General features: G+C 42.2%; 1 protein-coding gene across 17 annotated transcripts in view; it reads right to left on the bottom strand.

The window, feature by feature from the left end:
* Window positions 1–20908, bottom strand: part of LOC140728939 (teneurin-3) — a 2305574-nt gene that overhangs the window by 28618 nt on the left and 2256048 nt on the right. For all 17 annotated transcript variants that reach the window (XM_073048051.1, XM_073048055.1, XM_073048053.1 and 14 more), the window contains 4 exons: window positions 16213–16445; window positions 14326–14480; window positions 4434–5308; window positions 1649–1824 (listed from right to left, as the gene is read on the bottom strand). In XM_073048051.1, the coding sequence (XP_072904152.1) occupies window positions 1649–1824; window positions 4434–5308; window positions 14326–14480; window positions 16213–16445 (1439 nt within the window). The remainder of the gene's footprint in view (window positions 1–1648; window positions 1825–4433; window positions 5309–14325; window positions 14481–16212; window positions 16446–20908) is intronic.

Below are 20908 nucleotides of genomic sequence, written 5' to 3'. Positions count from 1 at the left end.
GGCAGGCAGATGCCAGTTACATATTCACCTTTCCTTCGTATAGAGATATGCTTTGAGTTTATAACTTGAATGCTCAACTGTATACAACCTGGTTCAAAATTCAAAGTAAGTTTATTATCAAAGTACATCTATGTCACCATATACAACCCTGAGATTCATTTTCTTGCAGGCATACTCAAAAAATTCAAAAGCTTAAAAAACTCAATGAAAGACCACACCAACTAACCAGTGAGCAAAAAATCTTTGAGACAGTGAGACAATAAACTTTGCAAATATAAAATGAAATAGATAATTAATAAATAAACAAATAAGAAATAAATATCAAGAACATGAGATGAAGACATCTTGAAAGTGAGTCTATAGGTTATGGGGACATTTCAATAATGAGACAACTGAAGTTGAGTGAAGTTATCTCCTTTGGCTCAAGAGCCTGATGGTTGAGGGGTAATAACTGTTCCTGAACCTGGCGGTGTGAGTCCTGAGGCTCCTGTACCTTCCTGATGGCAGCTGCAAGAAGAGAGCATGACCTGGGTGGTGGGAGTCCCTGATGAAGCCTCTTCCCCGCAACAATGTTCCGTGTAGATGTGCTCAATGGTAGGGAGGCTTTACTTGTGAAAGATTGGGCCGTATCCACTATGTTTCTACTACAACTTGGGGTAGTGTTTGTTTGATGTATTGTGTTGATGGTAGCAGTGTAGATGTTATACAATTATCGTCTATAGTAGATACCAGTAAATTAGAATAATACTGCCATTTCCTTTGAGTAACTCCCGAATTCAACCAGGAATGGAATGACAAAAAATAATTTCCTCACAGATTAACAGACTATTAACATTTCTTATAAGAATTATTTTATATACTTGGACATTTTCCCCAAAATCAGTAGGATTACACACTATCTTGTATGTAAGAAACAAGACCAGTCATTGGCCTATGCTACACACAAAATACTGGAAGAGCTCAGCAAGTCAGGCAGCATCTATGGAAAAGAGTAATCAGTTGACGTGTTGGCTCTTTTCCATAGATGCTTCTTGAAATGCTGAATTGCTCCAGTATTTTGTGTGTGTTGCTTTGGATCTCCAGCACGAACAGACTTTCTCGTGTACAGACCTATGCACCCTTGAGACTGCTCCACCATTGACCTTGACCTCAACATCCATTTCCTTCTTTGACCCCTCAACCCTTGATGACTAAAATTCAATTACAGCCTGAATACACTTAGACTGAGCCTCCACAGTTCTCTGGAACAGGGACTTCCAAAGAGCCACTATCCTATGGAAGAAGAATTTCCATTTTAAATGGCTGACCCTTATCCTAAACTTATCCCAAACCTATCCCTGCCTCCAATTCTAGGAATGATGAAGGGTCTCGGCCTAAAATGTTAACTCTTTATTCCTCTCCATAGATGCTGCTTGACCTGCTAAGTTCCTCCAACATTTTGTGTGTTACTCCACTTTTACACTTCTGCTGAGGCAAACTTCGGCCTCAAGGACAGGTGCAAAACTAACTACAATTTCTTACTAATGTCACTACTAATTGCGGAATTAACCCAGCTGATTGCACTGGCCGACATTCACACCTGCTGTAGGCTGAAAGCATTCAATGATTTACAACAGGCAAAATACTGTCAGCACTACACTGAGTATACCTTGAACAAGAGTGTAGAAGGCATCCACGGAAGAAAGATTGGTAGTAATGGTAACGTCATCCTCCCTGTTAGATGATTCAATATTCACAGTGATTGCTTTTTCCATCGCCCCTTGGAGATTTGACACCACACCAGTGGGAAATGTAACATTAGTCAATCGACCCTCACTGTCATAGCTGAAAAAAATCAAATTGAAGAGTGATTTTTAAAAATGTTAATATCTTGATTCCTAAATTAATCTCATACATTTACATTAAAATTTACTGAACCAATATCATACAATATCTGCTACATTTTTCAAAGAAGTGCGCTCCATTTAAAATTATTTCCTGACAAAATGTATGTTGGCTTTGTGACCCAACAGTCCACACAGAGAATACATCCCAATGTCTGTAACCTAGATTGGTTGGTTGAAGCATGTATAGACTGTGGTGGATTTGGACAACTTCTCCAGTCTCTTGACGGAGATGAATAAATACAGCTTACATTTCTACGAAGGTTAAAGTGAAATTTCTACCTGACCTTGAATAAACTGAGGGAAAAGCTCTAACTACCCATTCTGTTCATCACGCCCTGGCATAGTGTACAAATGAGGTGACAAGGTTATATTAGTCTTTGGTGTGGGGAGGGTGGAGAGGAAAGAAAGGAAAGATTTTACAGTGCAATGATTTGGAATTGTCTTTTTTAAGTGATTGCTGAATTTTACCACTGGGTGTCTGAACTGGGCTGAGACTTGGCTTTTTCAGTGACATCTTTTCTCCTGTTTATAGTCTAGTATTTGTCAATTTTTTAAATGAATGAATTGATTAATGTGGCATAAAATGCACTGATGAGTATTGTCCAATGTGCCAATGCAATGGTCATAAATTGTGTGCTGCTTCGGATTTGCACTTCCGTTTTGTGTTCTCTTTCGAGTTTCCATCAGCATCTGTGCTCTGAAGAGACTTCAGAGAAAACACTTCTGCAAATTATTTTATATTCAGATGGCTGAGATCTACTTACTGATTGTAGCATTCTATACAATGTACCAGACAAAAGAGACATCAATGTGGCATTGTAAATATTCCAATTAGTTTACAGAAGAAGTTAGTAAACAGCAAACAAGCTGCACTGGGAACCTGGATGTGTAAAAACAGGGGAAAAGACTCCCACACTGCTGCATTCTGGAGAACTAAGGCCACATCCACTCTAGACCGGATTATTTTGAAAACGCCGGTTTCACATAAAAATGATAGGCGTCCACACACCAAGCGATTTTGAAAATACCTCCGTCCACATTAAAACGGGTATTTGGGTGAATCTCCTCCTACTGGGCATACAGGACACATTTACAGAAAACGAGCGACATGTTTGGTGTCAAATCTCGCTGTGAAAGTGCGTGTTTGTGCAGTTACAGACTAGAAAAACTTAAAAGGAAATTGCCAAATGACGGACAGCTGTTGGCTCTCGCACAGGACTTAAAACTAAAAAAAAACAAATACTGGAGCGTACGGCGGCAACCGACAGGGAGTTCACGGACTGTATGACCCGGCTGACGACGGACATTGAAAAACTGACTAACTCTGTTGCAAAAATAAAGTACCTTGTTAAATGTATAAAACATGCCTGCATCAGTGTTATCTTGTATTTCCATACAATGTTACATTAGGCTGTTACACATCTGTTGTCCATTTACCCTGTCCACACTACTCTGCCCAAGTGGTGCTCTCAAATTTACACACCCTGGAGGGCGTTTTAGAAAAGCTCCATTTTCGGGGGAGGGAAACGCCATTTCAGTCAAAACGAAGAGAAAAAGCTTCGGTTATGGATTTATCCGGTCTAGTGTGGACATAGCACAAGTCTGCTCCATTAATAGAAGAACTCAAACCTTTAACAGTATAGCTGAATGTGGATATGAATTAAATGCTTGCTGTGTCAAATGATGATAAAGCCATAGTATGGAGTTCCTCTTCAAGGCTAACCATACAGCTAGACAGCACATCCCCGTTTCTGAACTAAGGAACACTTTACTGCAGTCTCTTGCTTTTGTGAGATGGTTGGTCTTGGTTGGGGTAGAAATTGGAGTGCCCTGAGATCCTCTAAAGCTTCGGGAAGGGAAACTGGTGCTGTACAATAAATTCGATGTTAAAAGCTGCAAATCAAAGCATGGAACTCCAATGTAACTTCCCTGGGGCAGCTGATGGTCGAATTTAGATTTCCTGCATTTGTTAGGATGCAACTTTCCACTGTTTGACAGGGAATATTGTGATCTGGTTATACAGAAATGGAGGGCTATCTACATACACAACAAATAAGAAAGGGCATCACATTTGGTGAAGCAGGAATTGTGCTCAGAAAGGGTCACCACTCTATGGGAGGCAGATTGCTTGGGAAATTTAAAACATGCCTCAAACATTTAGAGTGGCATGGTAGCCTAGCAGTTAGCACTAGTGACCTGAGTTCAATTCCCACTACTGCCTTTAAGGAGTCTGTACATTTTTCTTGTGACTGCATGAGCTTTCTCGGGATTCTCCAGTTCCCTCCCACATTCTAAAGATGTATGGGTTGGCAGATTAATTGGTCACATGGGTGTCACTGGATAGTGGAAGCTTGTTGGGCCGAAAAGGCTGTAACTCTACATCAAGTAAATACAAATCAACACTTACAGTGAGCAACCTGCACCTGACATGCAGGCTAATAAGGAGAAATCTTACAAAACTGTACATTATAAATGCAAACACAGTAAATAATAATTCAATGCCTCATTTTATGCCACCACTTCATGAAAAGACATAAAGACCCTTACTCAAAGAAAGTGGTCCAGCCAGTCTTGTCGCTTTTGGTTGCCAAGAGGCCGCTGTAGCTGTGGTAGGTAAGCAAGACCAGCTCTTGGCCCTGTGCTGTCATGCCCTTCAGTCCCCCATTGGTCCCAATGGTCAGCCATATCACTTGGTTATCCGGTGAAACGATCCTCACCGGCATGCGGTTGGGATCCCTTCGTATCCTCAGGGTGTTGCCATTGTTATCGGTCACAGCGGTGATGTCATTTTCGTTGCTGTAGCTGAAGTTGTAGAGATAGTCGTTGGTGATGAGGCTCTTTGTGTACAGGTGGGTGCCATTGATGTCAAAGATGTACAGTTCCTGCTCTGAAGGGGACGCCACCTTGTACAAGTTCATGGACGTTAACACGGGCTTATTCTTGGAGGCTGCCCGGATCCGAATGTTACCCATGTCGGCAATATACAAGGTGCCATCGGGGGAGACGGCCAGCGAGGAAGGAGAGTTGAGCTTGGCGTCTTTGGCATAGCCATCACCGGTCTGGTAACAGTCACAGTTGACGTCGTTCTTGCAGTCGCATTCTGAGGGTGCACCGGCGAGGAGTGAGATCTCTCCGTCGGTGGTTACCTGCCTCACCCGGTTTATCTTCTTCTCGTCTGTTTCAGCAATGTAGAGGACGCCGCTGTAGGAGACGGAGATGGCGCTGGCTGACTCGAGCGTGGTGTGGACTGCCCGTTTCCCCAGCGAGTACTCGACTCCGGGAACCTGGCAGTGCATGGGACGTCCAGCTGCAATGCGCACCTGATGGTTCTCGCTGATCTGCAGCACAATGTTGTTGTCCAGCACATAGAGGGAGTTGTCCATCGGGTTGATGGCGAGGTCAGTAGGCCATTCTAGACGGACCTGCAAATGGAAACACTCTCAGGTTTAGGGCTCAAGACTTCACAGAAGGGAGAAATGAGCCGGCAGAAGATGGAGAACTCACCCCCCTCCCATTTGATGGCAATTGAATCCAAAGCAGAATCATTGCCACATCCAACTCTCCTACCAGATATCCACATCTTCACTCTGTACATCAGGTGTGGTTCATCGACAATGTAGGCTTACTTCAACCGGACTGAAATGATTTCTTTTCATGTAACTATAAATTTAACTTCGGAATGAATTACTTCCCCTTAAATATTTCACCTTTCACCCTTAACCTATGACCTAGGTCTAGTCTCACCCAACCTCACCCACCCCTAGTGTGTTTTAATTTTTTTTTTATATTTATGGTGCCTTTTTACATTTAAATCTGTTTCTCACTCTCTTATCTCACTGAAAACAGGACCAATATGCCTCAGTAAAATACAACTACACTTTTTGCATGCTTTGTGTTTTTGCTCTCTTCAAAATGTTTAGTCTTTTCACACAACAGCAGCTGATGTCCATGCCTACAAGTAACAATATTCAATTATCTGACTTGGTGTCAGGACTAATGTGGGTAAAGTCCAATTTCTGAGCAAATAATTTATCAGAAGACATGATTTCTTTTCTATTTAAAACTTCAGAAGGAAATTCGTACATTTGCAGTCATTTTGTTCACCAACAGCCTGCTGGAAAGGAGCTCTGTATTAAAGGTACACTGGAGAGAGGTGAGATGTTAAAAGGAGATGTGTGGTGTTACGTTTTTATAGTCAGAAAGTGGGACAGGCTGCCAGAGCGGTGGTGGAAGCAGATAAAAAGGAGGCATTTAAGAAGCTGTTGAGACTCTTGAACGTGCAGGAAATGGAGCGATCTGGATCAGGCACAGGTAGGTGAGATTTTTTTTAATTCAGCATTATGCTCAGTGCAGATTCTGAGGGCCGAAAGGCTTGTTCCTGTACTTTTCTACATTCTAATGCTGTTAAAGGGCTTTCTCCTGTGAACGAAACAAGGATAGGGAGGGAATCAGGAAGAGGAAATTGTTGTCAGAAAGGGTTTAGTGGTGAACTTTAATAGGCATTGACCTGCTTTCCAGCAGGGAGTATGTGAATAAAATGACTGATTTGAATTCAGGCTGCGGATGCTTTCTGCAAACATACGAATTGTCGTCTAAAGTTTTAAGTAAGAAACTTAATCCACTTGTTATGACTCTGGGTTATGGGCGGGGGGAGTCAATAGGTTTGTTGTTTCGATCAGAGTTGCTGTAATTTTTGTTCATCTGCAAAAAGCAGCGTACTAAAGTCAATTTTGGGAATTTTGTTGTAACAAGACATTAGCCCACAGGTTCTCATATGCGGTCCCTGACCCTTTGCCCGCATGGTGGAACATGCATTGCACACACTGATCACATTATAACATTCGACAGGCAAATGACATCTACTCAGAGTGAAATGTAACAGGGAGTCACTGATCCAAAGAGTGGGGCTTCAATTGGAAACAGGCACAAATACTTCAAGATATGTACAAAACATATTTTTTGGTTAAGCTTTGCACACAAGAAGGGCAGAACCACTTTACCGATCTTTATTTTATATCTTTGTTCGGTTCAGTAACGTGCTGTTCTCTTAAGACCAGGAACACCTTCAACAGCAATGTAGGATCATGATGTACAATAACTTGAGGCACTGAGACATTCAATAAGGAAATTCAGTAGGGACTTTGAATTAACATTAGCACTGACTTACTTTCCAGCAGGCTGTATGTGAATGAAATTACTGCTTTGAATTTAGGCTGTGGATGCTTTCTGCAACTGAGCAAAATTATCAAGGAGCAAACGAGGCAGCATGGTAGAGTAACACCATTACAGCGCCATCAACCGGGGATCAATTCTGCTACTGTCTGTGAGGAGTTTGTACATTCTCCCCACAGCCTCGTGGATTTCCACCAGGTGCTCCAGTTTCAAAGATGTATGGGTTCGTAGGCTAAATGGGCAGATAGATATTATTGGATAGCATGGGCTTGTTGGGTCGAAAGGTTCTGTTATCATGCTGCATATCTAAATCTCTTGAAATTAAGATATAAGTGTTGAGCCATTTGATGAGGAAAGCTTAAATTAATATCTACCAAAGGCTTCAAGTGATGCTTCCAGTAACTCCAGTTACAACTTGGCACACACAACTTTCTGAAGAAAAGTGTGCCTCCCAATATTATGTATCATTTGACATTCAAAGTGCGAGAAAGAAAAGGCTGGAATTGTCCAACAGTGGGAGCTAATCCATTATGGTGTTTCTGCACAATTCCTCTGCAATTTTACTGATTGATGCTACTGAGAATACAGCAGTCAAGAGGAATGTCCCATGGATCATACAGTAAGGTGCTTGCTTCCAATTATCACATAACTCAATTTTTACCAGTGAAGAAAGGCTTTTCCCGACCAAGGCACCGCTCTTAAACAGATTAAGTGAAAACATTACTTTGAAGATGATGTAAATCCCCCCGGCTCTGTCTTACTATCTGAGCACTTTTGCTGATGAAGAATCTTTTGACATTCTCCTCAACTGCTTCCCTCCTGTGCATTGAAGAATTGTATAGTGGCTTCACAGCTGTCCAGCCTGCATAACCTCTCTTTAGTTCCTTGATATAGTATTTTCTGGGCTCAATAGGTGGATTGTAGTGACAAGATTTTTGAGTGCTTTCGGGATGTTTCCTTCAGTCAACGTTGCCACTTTCTGAGAAGGGTGACCAAACTGATATCAAGCCATCCCAACACTTAGAAGGTCAGATAACCCAAAACTAAACCAAAAATGTATAGTAAGTTAGGGTTTTTCTCTTTGGAGTAAAGGAGGATGAGAGTTGACTTGAAAGGTGATAAAAGGCATAGATAGATTGGACAGTCAGAGACTTTTATCCAGGATTAAATTGGCTAATACGAGGAGTATAATTTTAAGGTGATTGGAAAAATGTATAGGGGGATGTCAGAGATAAGTTTTATTTCGTGGCTATCTCTGTATTTCATGACTATCTGGAGAAGACGAATATCAGAGTTGTATTGTCTATGAATACTTCGACAATAAAATGAACTTTTGAATTTTTAAAGTTATACACACAGTGAGTGGTGGATCGCTCTGCCGGGGTGGTGTTAGAGGCAGATATATTGGGGACATTTGAGAGACTCTTAGGTTGTTATAGTCAGGGATGGTAATGGGGACAAGTTCCTGCTACCTGTTAAATGTTCCCAGTGGTGTGCACCTCAAATACCCTCTGACAACCCCGTCCAACTCCTGGTCTTTACATGTGGCTTAGCTACAAAGCCTGGCGGAACTGTTCGACTGACAGAAGGGGCAAAGGTGAGTTACTGGCACCTTTTGGCAGATGTGGCTTGTCATCCATGCTTGTCAGCTCATCGAGGAGAAGGAAAACTCTGATCTCAAACCTCCACTGCCTTGCGGCTATACCCACTCATGGGGAAGGCTTTGGGACTAAACCCCAAGGGAAAAATCCGGAGTTGGCGTCCCTAAGGCAGTCCTACATTGATCTCAATGCTGACTGGCAATTCCTGTGATGCTTCTGGTACCAAAATGTATCGATATCCGCCATTCCTTTGGGCTCCTGATGCGTGGAGAGGGGGAGCTTGCTACATGGGCATCAGCTTGCTCTCCATATCGTACTGCCCAGGCTTATGTATTTCGACAGAGAGGACGCAATAACCATGGTCAACTGTGACCGATGGAAACCTCAGAGAGGCATACGGATGAAAGGAAAATGGAAGCCTGTGTGGAGGGTAGGGTTAGATTGACAACATCATGGGCCAAAGGGCCTGCACTGTTCAATGCTCTATTTAGGTTTTAACGAGTGTCTTGAAAGATTCCCGGGCTGCTAGATTGTCAACAAATGCATTTTCACTTTGTGGAGTGTAAAAGATGTGTGTCAGTTCTTTGGAAAGTATCAATTGGAGCAACATGCACTTCTAGACCAGGAGGCACTTACAGCCTGGATGAACTCTATTTCAGACTTGAAAATAGCTCAGAAATAAACCTAGAACATGTACAACTCATAGAATGAATCAAATAGCACTTCAAAACAAAATACACAACACAGTGCAGCATATAGAGCAAAAAAGAGATAAATAAAAACGGATGAAGAATGTGAGAGCACTGAGAAAGAAAGAGGGAAGCGGGGTAGAAGAGTTGTAAGGGAGAGGGAAGACAAAGTAAAATGGAGAGAACATGGACAGGAATTTACAGGAACAGAGGATTGCTCCTGAAAACATACAACAAAAATCCAGTAATTAAAAACAGAAAACGCTGGAAACACTCAGTGGGTTAAGTTGAATCCATGGGAAAATATATTGAAGCCCCTTCATCAAGAGTTCATCCAGTAAGTAACACTGACTTAAGAGACTCATGATTTCTTTGCTTGAGGCCACCTCAAAGCAGCTTGGAAGCAGCACTGAATCATGTACATAAACACAAGAGATTCTGCAGATACTGGAAATCCAGAGCAACACACTCAAAATGCTGGAGGAACTCAGCAGGTCGGGCAGCAACTAAGGAGAGGAATAGAGTCGACGATTAGGGCCACGACTCAGGACCTGATGAAGAAGGGTCTCAGACCAAACTGTCGACATCTTATTTACTCTTCCACAGATGCTGCCTGACAGCAGAGCTCCTCCAGTATTTTTTGTGTGCATTGCATTGAATCAGGTAGCTTGTGTTTCGGAAAGCTCAAGCGAGAGGGACATTCTTGACGAAGGCTCATTTGCATTCAACTTTCATAGTGTTTTCTCAGCAGAGCAGAACTATCTTTTTTAGCAACAAAGAGAATGAATGACAGCATTTACTGTAATACACCAGAAGGTGGGGCTACTGCTATACATTTTAAAGTAAAGCAAGAGACAGTGAATGCTGTGTAGGATCAGGCAAAGGGCAGGGCGTAGATCTCTGAGACCTAGATCCAGCCTTCCTCTTTGCAGACTCTACTGGGCCATTTTCAACCACTTTTTCATTCAGTGCAGAATCTCTGCGTTTATACCCCTCATTCATATACATCGCCTACTCTTATTTCACAATCTCTTAACAGAAATGATCCAATAATTAGTTCTTAAGTACTCAATTCCCCAAGCAGCTGTGTTGTTTACATTACTCGATTCGAATTATTGAGCAATTGAATTTTGTTAAGTGGAAAGACGGCTTTGAATTATCGGAAATCAAAAGGGATTTCAATGACCATAGAATGGCTAAATAAATACAAATTAAAGGATTCTTTCTTGATTCACCTGCATAACTGCGAAATCCATTTGTATTCGCCTCCTTACCAACAGACTCATTTCATAGATTATAATCTGATCTTCACTTTTAAAGGATCTTTGCCTATTGTTAAAGCTATTGTTACGTGTTTCAGTAATACGGTGACTAGCTACTAGCCTCGCAGCCACAGTCTGCAGCATTGATCCAGACCTGAGTTTGAATGTCAGCGCCACAGCTGGAGGATTTCACTATTTAAGTAATTAAATAAATCTAGACATAACAGAAACACTCACTGCAGCAAAGTAAGCACAAAACCACTGGATTATAAACATATAAACTTGGAATAGGAATAAACCATGTGTCTCAACATTGCTCCGCCTGTTAATAAGATCATGGCCTATTGGATTGTACCCTCAACTCTGTATTTCTGAACACCTTTAGTAACCCTTGTTTACCAAGAATGAAGCTTCTACCACCTCAATACATCCAAAGCTCTGCTTCCATTGCACTTTGAAGAAGAGTTCCCAAGACTGATGGCCCTTTGAGCGAGAGGAAAAAAAATTGCCCCATCTCTTTTTCAACAATATTGCTAGGACTTGAGGACCTGAGTTTTGGGGTAAATGGATCAGGACTTAATTCCCTGGATATTTGATAACAGATAGACAAAATTATGAGAGGTATAGATAGGGTAAATGCAAGCAGGCATTTTCACTGAGGCTGGGTGAGACTAGAGGTCATAGGTTAAGGGTGAAAGGAACCTGAGGGGTAAGTTCTGGAAAGAGCTGCTGGATGTAGTGATGGATGTGGGTTTGATTATAACATTTAAGAGAAATTTGGATGGTACATGGATGACAGGGGTATAGAGTGTTATGGTCTAGATAGAGATTGATGGGACTGGGCAAGATATCATCAGTTTGACATAGACTAATTGGGCCAAATGGCCTGTTTCTGTGCTATATTGTTCTCTGATTATAATTCTTCCCTAAATAGGCAACCCTCCTGAGAGACTCAAGAACCCCTGGAGCTTGATTACCTAACAAGAGTTAATATCCTCTTTCATTTGGTCAATTCATGGGCTTCAAGGGAAGAAATCTGCTGTTTTTATCCAGAACCACCAATGTGGCTGACTCTTCAATGCCCCCTCAGTCAGGGCCAATAGGGATATCACATACAGAATGAATAAATAAAATGAAAATCCTCATTCAGAAGGGTCTCCGAGGCTTATGTACAACATTGATATTGTGATGCTCCTTGAGTGGGGGGGGGGGGGGGGGGGAGGGGGGGGGCGTGGTTGACAGCCGGCCCCTGCATTTCTGATGACCAGCACTGTTTATTATTCTTGTGTTAAGATGCTTTGGTAAGATTATGGTAGCAAGTTCCAGTGCATACAGAGAGCAGAGCTTAGGACGATGGTGCCTAACGGTGACCCCTTTGCTTGCCTCTTCGGAAACAGCTCTATTTCTATCTTTAATATCTCTTTTTTTTTGCTTTCCCGGGGTTCTTTTGAAGACCCTGACCTGGAGTTACACACTGACTTCGGTTCTTTGTGGAAATGGGACCCGCTCTCAGGGCCTTGCGACTGGGCGCCTTTTGACATGCCCAGGGCACGGTCTGCAAGACTAGCGTGCCTTCAGAGTCCTGGATATTCGTGGCTCTGGAGGCGGCCGGACTCCAGGCCAGTGAGGCCGCCTGGTGTGTCCTGGGAGATGGAAGATCGTAAACAGTGAGTTGGCTGCTGGCTGTGTGCCCAGAGACTCAAGTTCTTTGGGCACGGAGCTTGGAAAGAGCGATGCAACAGACTTCTAATACCATAAATCGGCCAATTGTTTTATTATGTCTCCCCTCTCACTGTGAAACAGGGACACCTCTTTTTCCTTATTGGGGGGGGGGGGAGAGAGAGGGAGGGTGGAGAGAGAGAGGGAGGAGAGAGAGAGAGAGAGAGAGGGAGGGGAGAGAGAGGGAGGGGAGAGAGAGGGAGGGGAGAGAGAGGGAGGGGAGAGAGAGGGAGGGGAGAGAGAGGGAGGGGAGAGAGAGGGAGGGGAGAGAGAGAGAGAGAGAGAGAGAGAGAGAGAGAGAGAGAGAGAGAGAGAGAGAGAGAGAGAGAGAGAATGAATTCCTAGCTGAACGAATAGTCTTCTGAGTACTCCAAGTCTGTGTCTCTATTGATGCTTTGCTGCGTCCTTCAATGTCCTGTGGAGGGTGCAGATACTTTTTTTGCTGGGGGGGGGGGGTCGTTGCTTTGCTCTTGCTTACGTGTGGGAGGGGGGAGCTGGGAGGAGGGCTTTGGGGTTCTAACATTTAACTGTCATTCATTCTTTGGGGCACTCCTCTGTTTTTGTGGATGGTTGCGAAGAAAAAGAATTTCAGGATTGATACTGTATACACTTCTCTGGCATTAAATGTACCTATTGGAAAAAAAAACTATTTATTGTTACATTTTAGCTTGGTTTATACAGTTAGTTGCCGTCTCCCAGGCTGTGAAGGAAGGGGCCAGGAAAGGTGCTCGACCACATCTCCAACGTGGTTTATCAGGTGTGCTTGCCCCTGGCACTGTGTCAGCCCGTGGCCACCACTGACCCAGCGAGGCTGAAGGAAGGAAGTGACACTCTGGGTGCCCTGTCTCTTGCCTCACACAAACAGGGTCTCCCCTGGAGGGGGCCTTCAGAACTCCCAGCGCCCATGGCGACAGCTGACACCTCGACACCCTGCACCTGCAACTCTAAAGACCAGCACTGTTTATTGTTCTTGTGTTGAAATGCTTCAGTGGGATTATGGTGGGAAGTTCCAGTTCATTTAGTGTTACGTTTTAGCTTGAGTTATACAGTTACTTGCTTGTGTATTTGTGGGTCACCCTAACTGTAACCGGGGTGTGCGATGGTCACCATCCCCGTCGGTGTGAGACTGGTTGGCTTCTCTCTCGGGTCATGATGCCCAGTCTGTTTTGTATTTATCACAATAAAAAGGTTGTTGACTTAACGAGCTTCCTCGTCTGTCATTATGAACCAAATGCTCACCACAATATATTAAATCCAACCAATATTATAGCAGAAGATAACATCAATATTTCATTCCAGTCCATGGTCCATGACAATGGACCCGCAGCTGGTCACACTTACAACTCTGTCAAAAGACTATGGTCACTTAAGAGATATCCAATTGTAGGTCCAGTGATAAAGTCCTGAGATTTGGATCTTATTTAAAGAGAACTAGCAATGGAACAGGAATAATTTTTACAGGGCTTCTGCAGGCCTGATTGGAAAGAGCCTGTTGCTGTACCTATTTTTATCTTTAACAGGTCAAGGGCTGGGGATTTGTCCAACAAGAAGCAATGAAATCTAAATTAATATCTGTGAAGTTGTACATTGGTGAGTTGAACATTCTGAGATAGCTAAAACTAATTGTATCAAAATAAAATTGCCCCATGGATCTTTAAGCACTCAAAGTGTGATGCCTCTTCAGTACAGCACAAAGGGAGTGGAGTGTCAACTTCAAAAGTTAAACTGACTTTCCCTTGAGTGAATGTAACTCTGTAAAGCAAAACCTATGGCCAACTTTTTGAATATATTTAGCCAATGCACATCCCTTGACAGATTCTGTTCCTGAATTTGTCATTCATCATGAGCTGCTAATTTGCTTTCTACTATCCAACAATGAAGTAACTTCTTCTCACATCCATGCAGGATTCAATCTTTGTACGGAAAAAGCCCCCTCAGTATTATCTTTTTTTCTCTGTTTAAATTTTGACTATGCTCAATGTAAACAGAATCATACCTGGCTTATGTGCATGGTGGTGTCACAGGTCAAAGGTCGTGCTGATGTGAGGTCATTGGAACCTAGGAGGGTGGATATTATTCCGTTCTGGTCAACCTTTCTGATCATGGTTCCATCCACAAAATACATCAGACCATTTTTGTCAATGGCAATTCCTGTTAACAAGAAATACAAATCACTGTGACATAGACACTGCAAATAGGAACCAAATGACACAGCTTCTGTTTGACTTTTTATAGCCATTTTTTACACAGAGTTACTAAGTTAAACAAACACCTTACAGCAGAAAAACTCACACACAGGTTAGGATGAGGAAGAGGGCAGAGAAGTATTGTAATGTTTTATCTGAACAGTGCTGTAACAGGGCTTCTACAATCCATGGCCTCCTGTACCTAACAAAGTAGCCTTCTGCTACTGTAGCCCATCCACTTCGAGGTTCAAAGTGTTCTGTGTGTTCAGAGATGCTCTTCTGCACACCACTGATGTAGGGTGTGGTTATTTGAGTTACTCTCATCATCCTGTCAATTTGAACCAATTTGCTCATTCTCCTCTGACCTCTCTCATTAACAAGACGTTTTTGCTCACAGATTCGGCCCATACTGGATGTTTTTTTAGTTTTTCGCACCATTCTCTGTAAACTCCAGAGACTGTGGTGCATGAAAAGGCCTGGAGGTCTGCAGTTTTTGAGATATTCAAATCACCCCACCTGGCACCAACAATCATTCCACAGTCAACCACAACTGGATCTCCAGCAACACACACAAAATGCTGGAGGAACTCTGCAGGCCAGGCAGCATCTGTGGAAAAGAGTAAACAGTCAACGTTTGGGCCTGAAACATCAACTGTACTCTTTCCCATCGACGTTGCCTGGCCTGCTGAGTTCCTCCAGCATTTTGCGTGTGTTGCCCTGGATTTCCAGCACCTGCAGATTTTCTTGTGTTTGTGGAACTGAACCTCTTGACCATGTCTGTATGACATTATGCATTGAGTTGCTGCCACGTGATTGGCTGATTAGATACTTGCATAAATGAGCAGGTGTGCAGAAGCACCTTATAAAGTGGCGACTTTCATTAATATCCACTTACCTGACCTTTTGTACAAGGTACCCGATAAACTGACAAACATTTTTCGATGTCTGCCATTCCATTTGCCTGACTATCTTCCAGTACTTTGTTTTCTGTTTCAGAGTTTGCAAGGATCATCTCAGTGCTTATTGTATTCTGTCCAATTACAAGACTCCCTTTCGACACAGAGGGTCTCAAGGTGCTAATGTGAAAGACGAAGCTTCCTCATTAAGAAATCCTCATTTATCGCACTAAATTTGCTATAAGTGTAGTCCCACTGTGACTTCCTACTCTTTCATGTCATGGGACATTCAATGGAGCACAGAGCTCATTTATAAGCAGCAACAAGGCTTTACTTGGCAAACACTAAAAAATCCTACACTAAGAATTTAAAGTCACAAGACCTGCTTCTGTTTATAGCAGCGTGTATAAGACTTGCTTACGTGCCCTTTATTTTTCCACCTATCTCCTCACAGCTTCTCACTTCATCCTTCCTCCCCGACACACCTACCTTCCTCTTAACTTGGCTTCACATATCCCCTGCGAGTTTGTACTCCTTCCCCTCCCCCCACCTTCTTGTTCTGGCAACCTCCCCACTTCCTTTCCTGTCCTGATGAAGCCCAAAACGTCGGCTGTTTATTCCTCTCCATAGATGCCTCCTGACCCACTGAGTTGCTCAGGCATTTTGTACATTCTATTCTGCAGTTTCTATGTGCATTAGTTTTTTTTTTGAAATTGTTGTCACTAATCTATGAAGTATGCATATGTTTCCATCTGCGGGTGTACACGTACAGAACATTTCTCTATTTGTTGTACATCCTACCTTTTGGACTCATCAGTGAAGCCTCTACAGCTTTGCCTCCATCGCCACATCGGGCTTCATCGAATGGTAGGCACTGTTCTCCAGTCCCTGCCACCACTTCAGAGTTTGCCGTCACATCCTTGGCACCCGTCAACGACTTGGGATGATAGATCCTCCTGGTATTGGTATCGGAGATGTACAGGTCTCCAGTGACAGGGTCAGTTGCCAAGAAATATCGGTGTGCTGGGTTATTGCTGCAAAAAGAACATTTTTTCTTACGACGGCAGAAACAAAACGGTGAATGGTATTGAATCCAAATGGCTAATGGGTTATCGAGATACAAAATGATATTGTTAAGAATAGGTATGAAAAAGTGAACCACTCTATATTGGAGTGCAGAAAGTTACCCTGGTGTCTTGTATAATGTTTTGAAGAATATTTTAGCTTGTCCTACAGTAAAGAGGAGACTGAGAACTAATTAAAGGACAGGCTAAATGCAGGTGCTTTAATCATTTCACCACCCACTATTCTAACCTCAGAGACACCAGAGTGTTCATTACAGCCATCCACACATAGAATGACAGTGAGAAGCCATTAAGAGCAGTGGTTTAAGAACTCCTACTGAGTAAATTCATTTAACAAATCATTATTTTTCTCCAGACAAATTCTATTCACCTGCTCACAACACTGGGTGTATTCACAGTGAATGCCTTGTTCATATATCTGAGTTCTGAGAAATGGGTTAAAAACAGAACTCTAGTGTGAATGCGATAACAGCTGTATCATTAGATGAGCCTTGAAATGAAGGTTTAAGTCCTTATTTTTGGTTTAGTTATGAAGTGCCAATTTGAGTTTTGCAAAATTGGGACATTCTTGGTCATTAATAACCACACTCAAGGGGGATGCATCAACTTTTGGCCTCTGCAATTAATTTCTATTCTCCATTTTATTTCACGCAGATTCTGTGTCGCATCCTCTTCTTACCCGTTTAATGTTGCAGTCTTTTGCCCTCGCTCTACCTTTTATATAAAAAAAAATTTCATGGACAATTGGATTGGTCAGTAGTTTACAGCAGCCACACGCAAAGCACTCAGAGCACCACGAAAACAAAGTGAATGAGCTATGCAAATTGTACACGGTTAACAACTGTTAAATTGCCGTTGAAGTCCCAATGTCTGCCTACAAGTCTAAATCGGAGTCGGCTGGAGAATGAAGAATATGGCCTACCTTGAGGGTTGGAGGCCTGTGCATGTGTGGGGGTAAGGGGGTTGTTTTGTTGCTTGCTGTGTTCTGTGTTGTTCTGCTGAGCATTGTGGGTATGCTATGTTGGCGCCAGAACGTATGGCAATACTTGTGGGCTGCCTCCAGCACACACTCAAGTGCGTTGGTTGTTGATAGAGATATGCACTTCACTGTATGTATCGATGTACTTGTGATAAATAAACTTGTATCAGTCGAATAAAAAAGTGGTAAGATTCGAGCCCTAATTCTGGCTCATCAGAAATTGTCAGTTCGGCATAGAGGGGAAGATGCAGGATCTTTGAATTACTACTTGACAGTCATGTTTGTCTTGGATGACTGAAACCCTTTCTCAATACACAGTGCCAGATCTAAAAAAGGTCAGCCTGCCGGCAGCATGGACTATTTATCCCAACTGTTCATTCTAAGCTTGAGATCAGTGAAGCTGCTCAGAATTATGATGGTAATTGACGATACCAGTCAAGCCCCTGCTCGGGAAGCTTCCAACAATTTACAGCAGATATTATCTGCTATGGCAACTGATTGTGTGGGATGTGGTACTGAATTTAGTCAGGCCACTGTATGGAGTTGAGAAGCTGAGAGCACTTCCCACAATCCATCCAGTTTTGTCGTGAACTCTCACAGTTTACACAGAGTGTTTGCTGCTGGCTAGAGAAGGCCCTACACGATCTGGGGTAGGGACTGCAAGAAAGAGAGATTGGACAGTTCACACGTCTGACGGGCATCTGACAGAGGAAATAAGGCCCAGAGACACAGAAATACAATCTAGCGTCCAAATACTACGGACAAAGGGAGCACCCAGGTGCTGTTACGAGTAACATTAACCCAAGTTTTCAAGTACTTGACCATAACCATGGCTTCAAGTACTTTGAAGTGTTTAGACACCATAGTTAATCAAAGTTTTCAAAAATGTAGCAAAAGAGGAAACCAGCTACAATTACACCAAATCAAACCAATCATATTAATGTGGAAGCAATATAAATTCTAGAGCACACAATAAACTTCTATCATGTAGCCCTGAAAATACAGACCCAAACGCCAATGTATGCTTACAACCTAACACTCCCACAGCATCAAATAGTGCAACATCTATATTTAATATTTTGAGAATTAATTTATTCACCTGGTATGAGTAGTATTCTAGAAACTCTCCCCCCCCCCCAAAAAAGGTAGTGAAGCCATTTTGAGGAGGCAGAACAATCTAGTTTATTTGCTTACACATAAAATCAAGGAAATATTGTAAGATTCTCAAAGACCTGGCAGGAAACAATTTTGGAGATAAATAGGTAATAAGAAATGACTGTATAGTAATTAAATGTGAATACCTATTGAGGATAGATTCAAATTTATTGAACCTCATTTATTCCCATCATTTATCTTTTGGATCACTGGAATATCTTCAACTGACAGTGAAATGTAATGTATGGTTTAAATGCCGATGCAAATCATTTTGGCTGGCTGACACTTTGACTACAAGACGCAACATCTTCATTCACATTTTATTTTAACGGTGCTTCTTGCAATCAAAGCTGTCAATCTGGCTCATTGTCTCCCCTCAGTCTTTCACGCTAAACATCATTTTGCACACCACACTCCATTGCTGAAATCTGGTTTGACCAAAGTCAATGAAGCAAAGACTGGTGCTGGTAGAAAGTAACTAGAAGTGTTCTGCAAATGGAGATATCATTTAGTGATGAACAACAAGATAGGTGTGATAGGTGTCTTAAGAGTTATGGTGGGAGTGAGGGATGAGAAGACCAAATGCAAAACAAACTATCAAACCACCTTGTAGTCAGAAATCACATGATGAAGAAAATCACAGGCTGCTCCTGATTTTATATGTCGGGTCAGTATACTCTGCTGTGCTTAGAGTATACAGACAGGATTTTGTGCAATGTCAAGAGACACAAGAGACACAACAATGATGAGAACAGCTCTCTCAGAATAATACTCCATTAATATAAAATCCATCATAATCTTCTCATCCACTGAGTTAACCAGAAACAATGGCAGTTGTGCAATGGTGTGGGATGGTGATAAATTACATGAAAGATAAAGAGCATCATTATAAGTTGCTCATATCGTGTCAAAAAATTTCCACACATCATTGTAATTTATCATTGTGAATAGAAACAAATGCAGATAAATGCCTACATGATTTAACTAATATAACAAACAACCTCCAGACAGCCCTGGGTGAAGGAACTGAGAAGAATGGATGGACTAGAAGAAAATTGCACAGCTATGAAGATTCCCACTACATTGGGGGTTTAATCCTTAGCTCAAGTCAATTCAGTTCTTGGTCCTGCCCATCCATTAAAGCTACAACAGTAGCTTTAATCAGAGGCATCACTCAAGATCACTGGACCAAAGGGAAATTATGCATATCGATGATTCTATTAGAACAATCGATCAAATTATTGCAGTATTAAAATAACATAATTAAAAGAATGAATGGAAACTTAACTGTATTCTATTAAGCATAAACATTTTATTGACCCCTGACCCCACCAGGTGCATGGAATGATTGAATCTACTGCAGTTGTTTGACCCAATAATTGTGAGATCCAGTAAAAAGCAAAGTTAGAGAAGGAGGAGGACACACAGGCACCTTCTACTTATCTGTTACGAGTTCTGATTGGATTTGTTCTCTATACTCCAGAAAGGCACTGCAGCTCTGAATAAGAGATATTGCAGACATGTCGCTGCTGATAACCTTAATCAATAATTTCATCAAGTTTCTTTTGATACAATGGAATAATAACTGGCCTGGCCCTTGAATAAAATTTGAGGCAAACTGCCCTGTTTGTGAACTCCTCATATTATCACTGAGAATGTGTTTATCATTTCAATAGCTAAATCAAATGTTAAAGTCAATTCTTTAACACCAAACAGAAATATCTTATGATTAGAAATTTGTCACTGGTCAGTAACACAAAATACACTGTGCCAACATGGTAATTGCAATTCCTAAATTTGGTCAGTGGAGTGAATTTCAGAATCAAAGAACTACATGCGGTGATGATCTTATCCTACCAATGAAAAATGAATGGGTAGACTTCCTGTTCTCATATTTTATATTTTTGCTGATATACAATATTGTACGAAACTCTCAGGCACATATATATAGCCAGTGTGCTTAAGACTTTTGCACAGTACTGTACTTGTCAACATGGAGCGGAGAGTGAGTTTGTCACTCTGGAGGGAGCAAAGGATGTTGGGAATGGCGAGAGAGGAGTGCCATGGGAGGGGTGTGAGACAGGTGGCAGAGAAGGAGTGCCAGGGATAGGGGGTGGTGTGGGTGCAGATACACCCAGCCCTGAGGCACCAGGTAAGGACATTTGATTCCAAACAATTGGTTTATTGATCATTACAGAATGTCTCTCTGGTTATTTCCCATTCCCTCTCCTCTCCCTTCCCCTTTTTGTCAACCATGATTCCCCTCCCCCTGCCCCCT

The sequence above is a fragment of the Hemitrygon akajei genome, chromosome 6, assembly GCF_048418815.1.
Source record: "Hemitrygon akajei chromosome 6, sHemAka1.3, whole genome shotgun sequence".
Lineage (NCBI taxonomy): Eukaryota > Metazoa > Chordata > Chondrichthyes > Myliobatiformes > Dasyatidae > Hemitrygon > Hemitrygon akajei.
The sequence above is the reverse complement of the archived record's forward strand: the minus strand, read 5'-3'. Positions and strand labels throughout refer to the sequence as shown.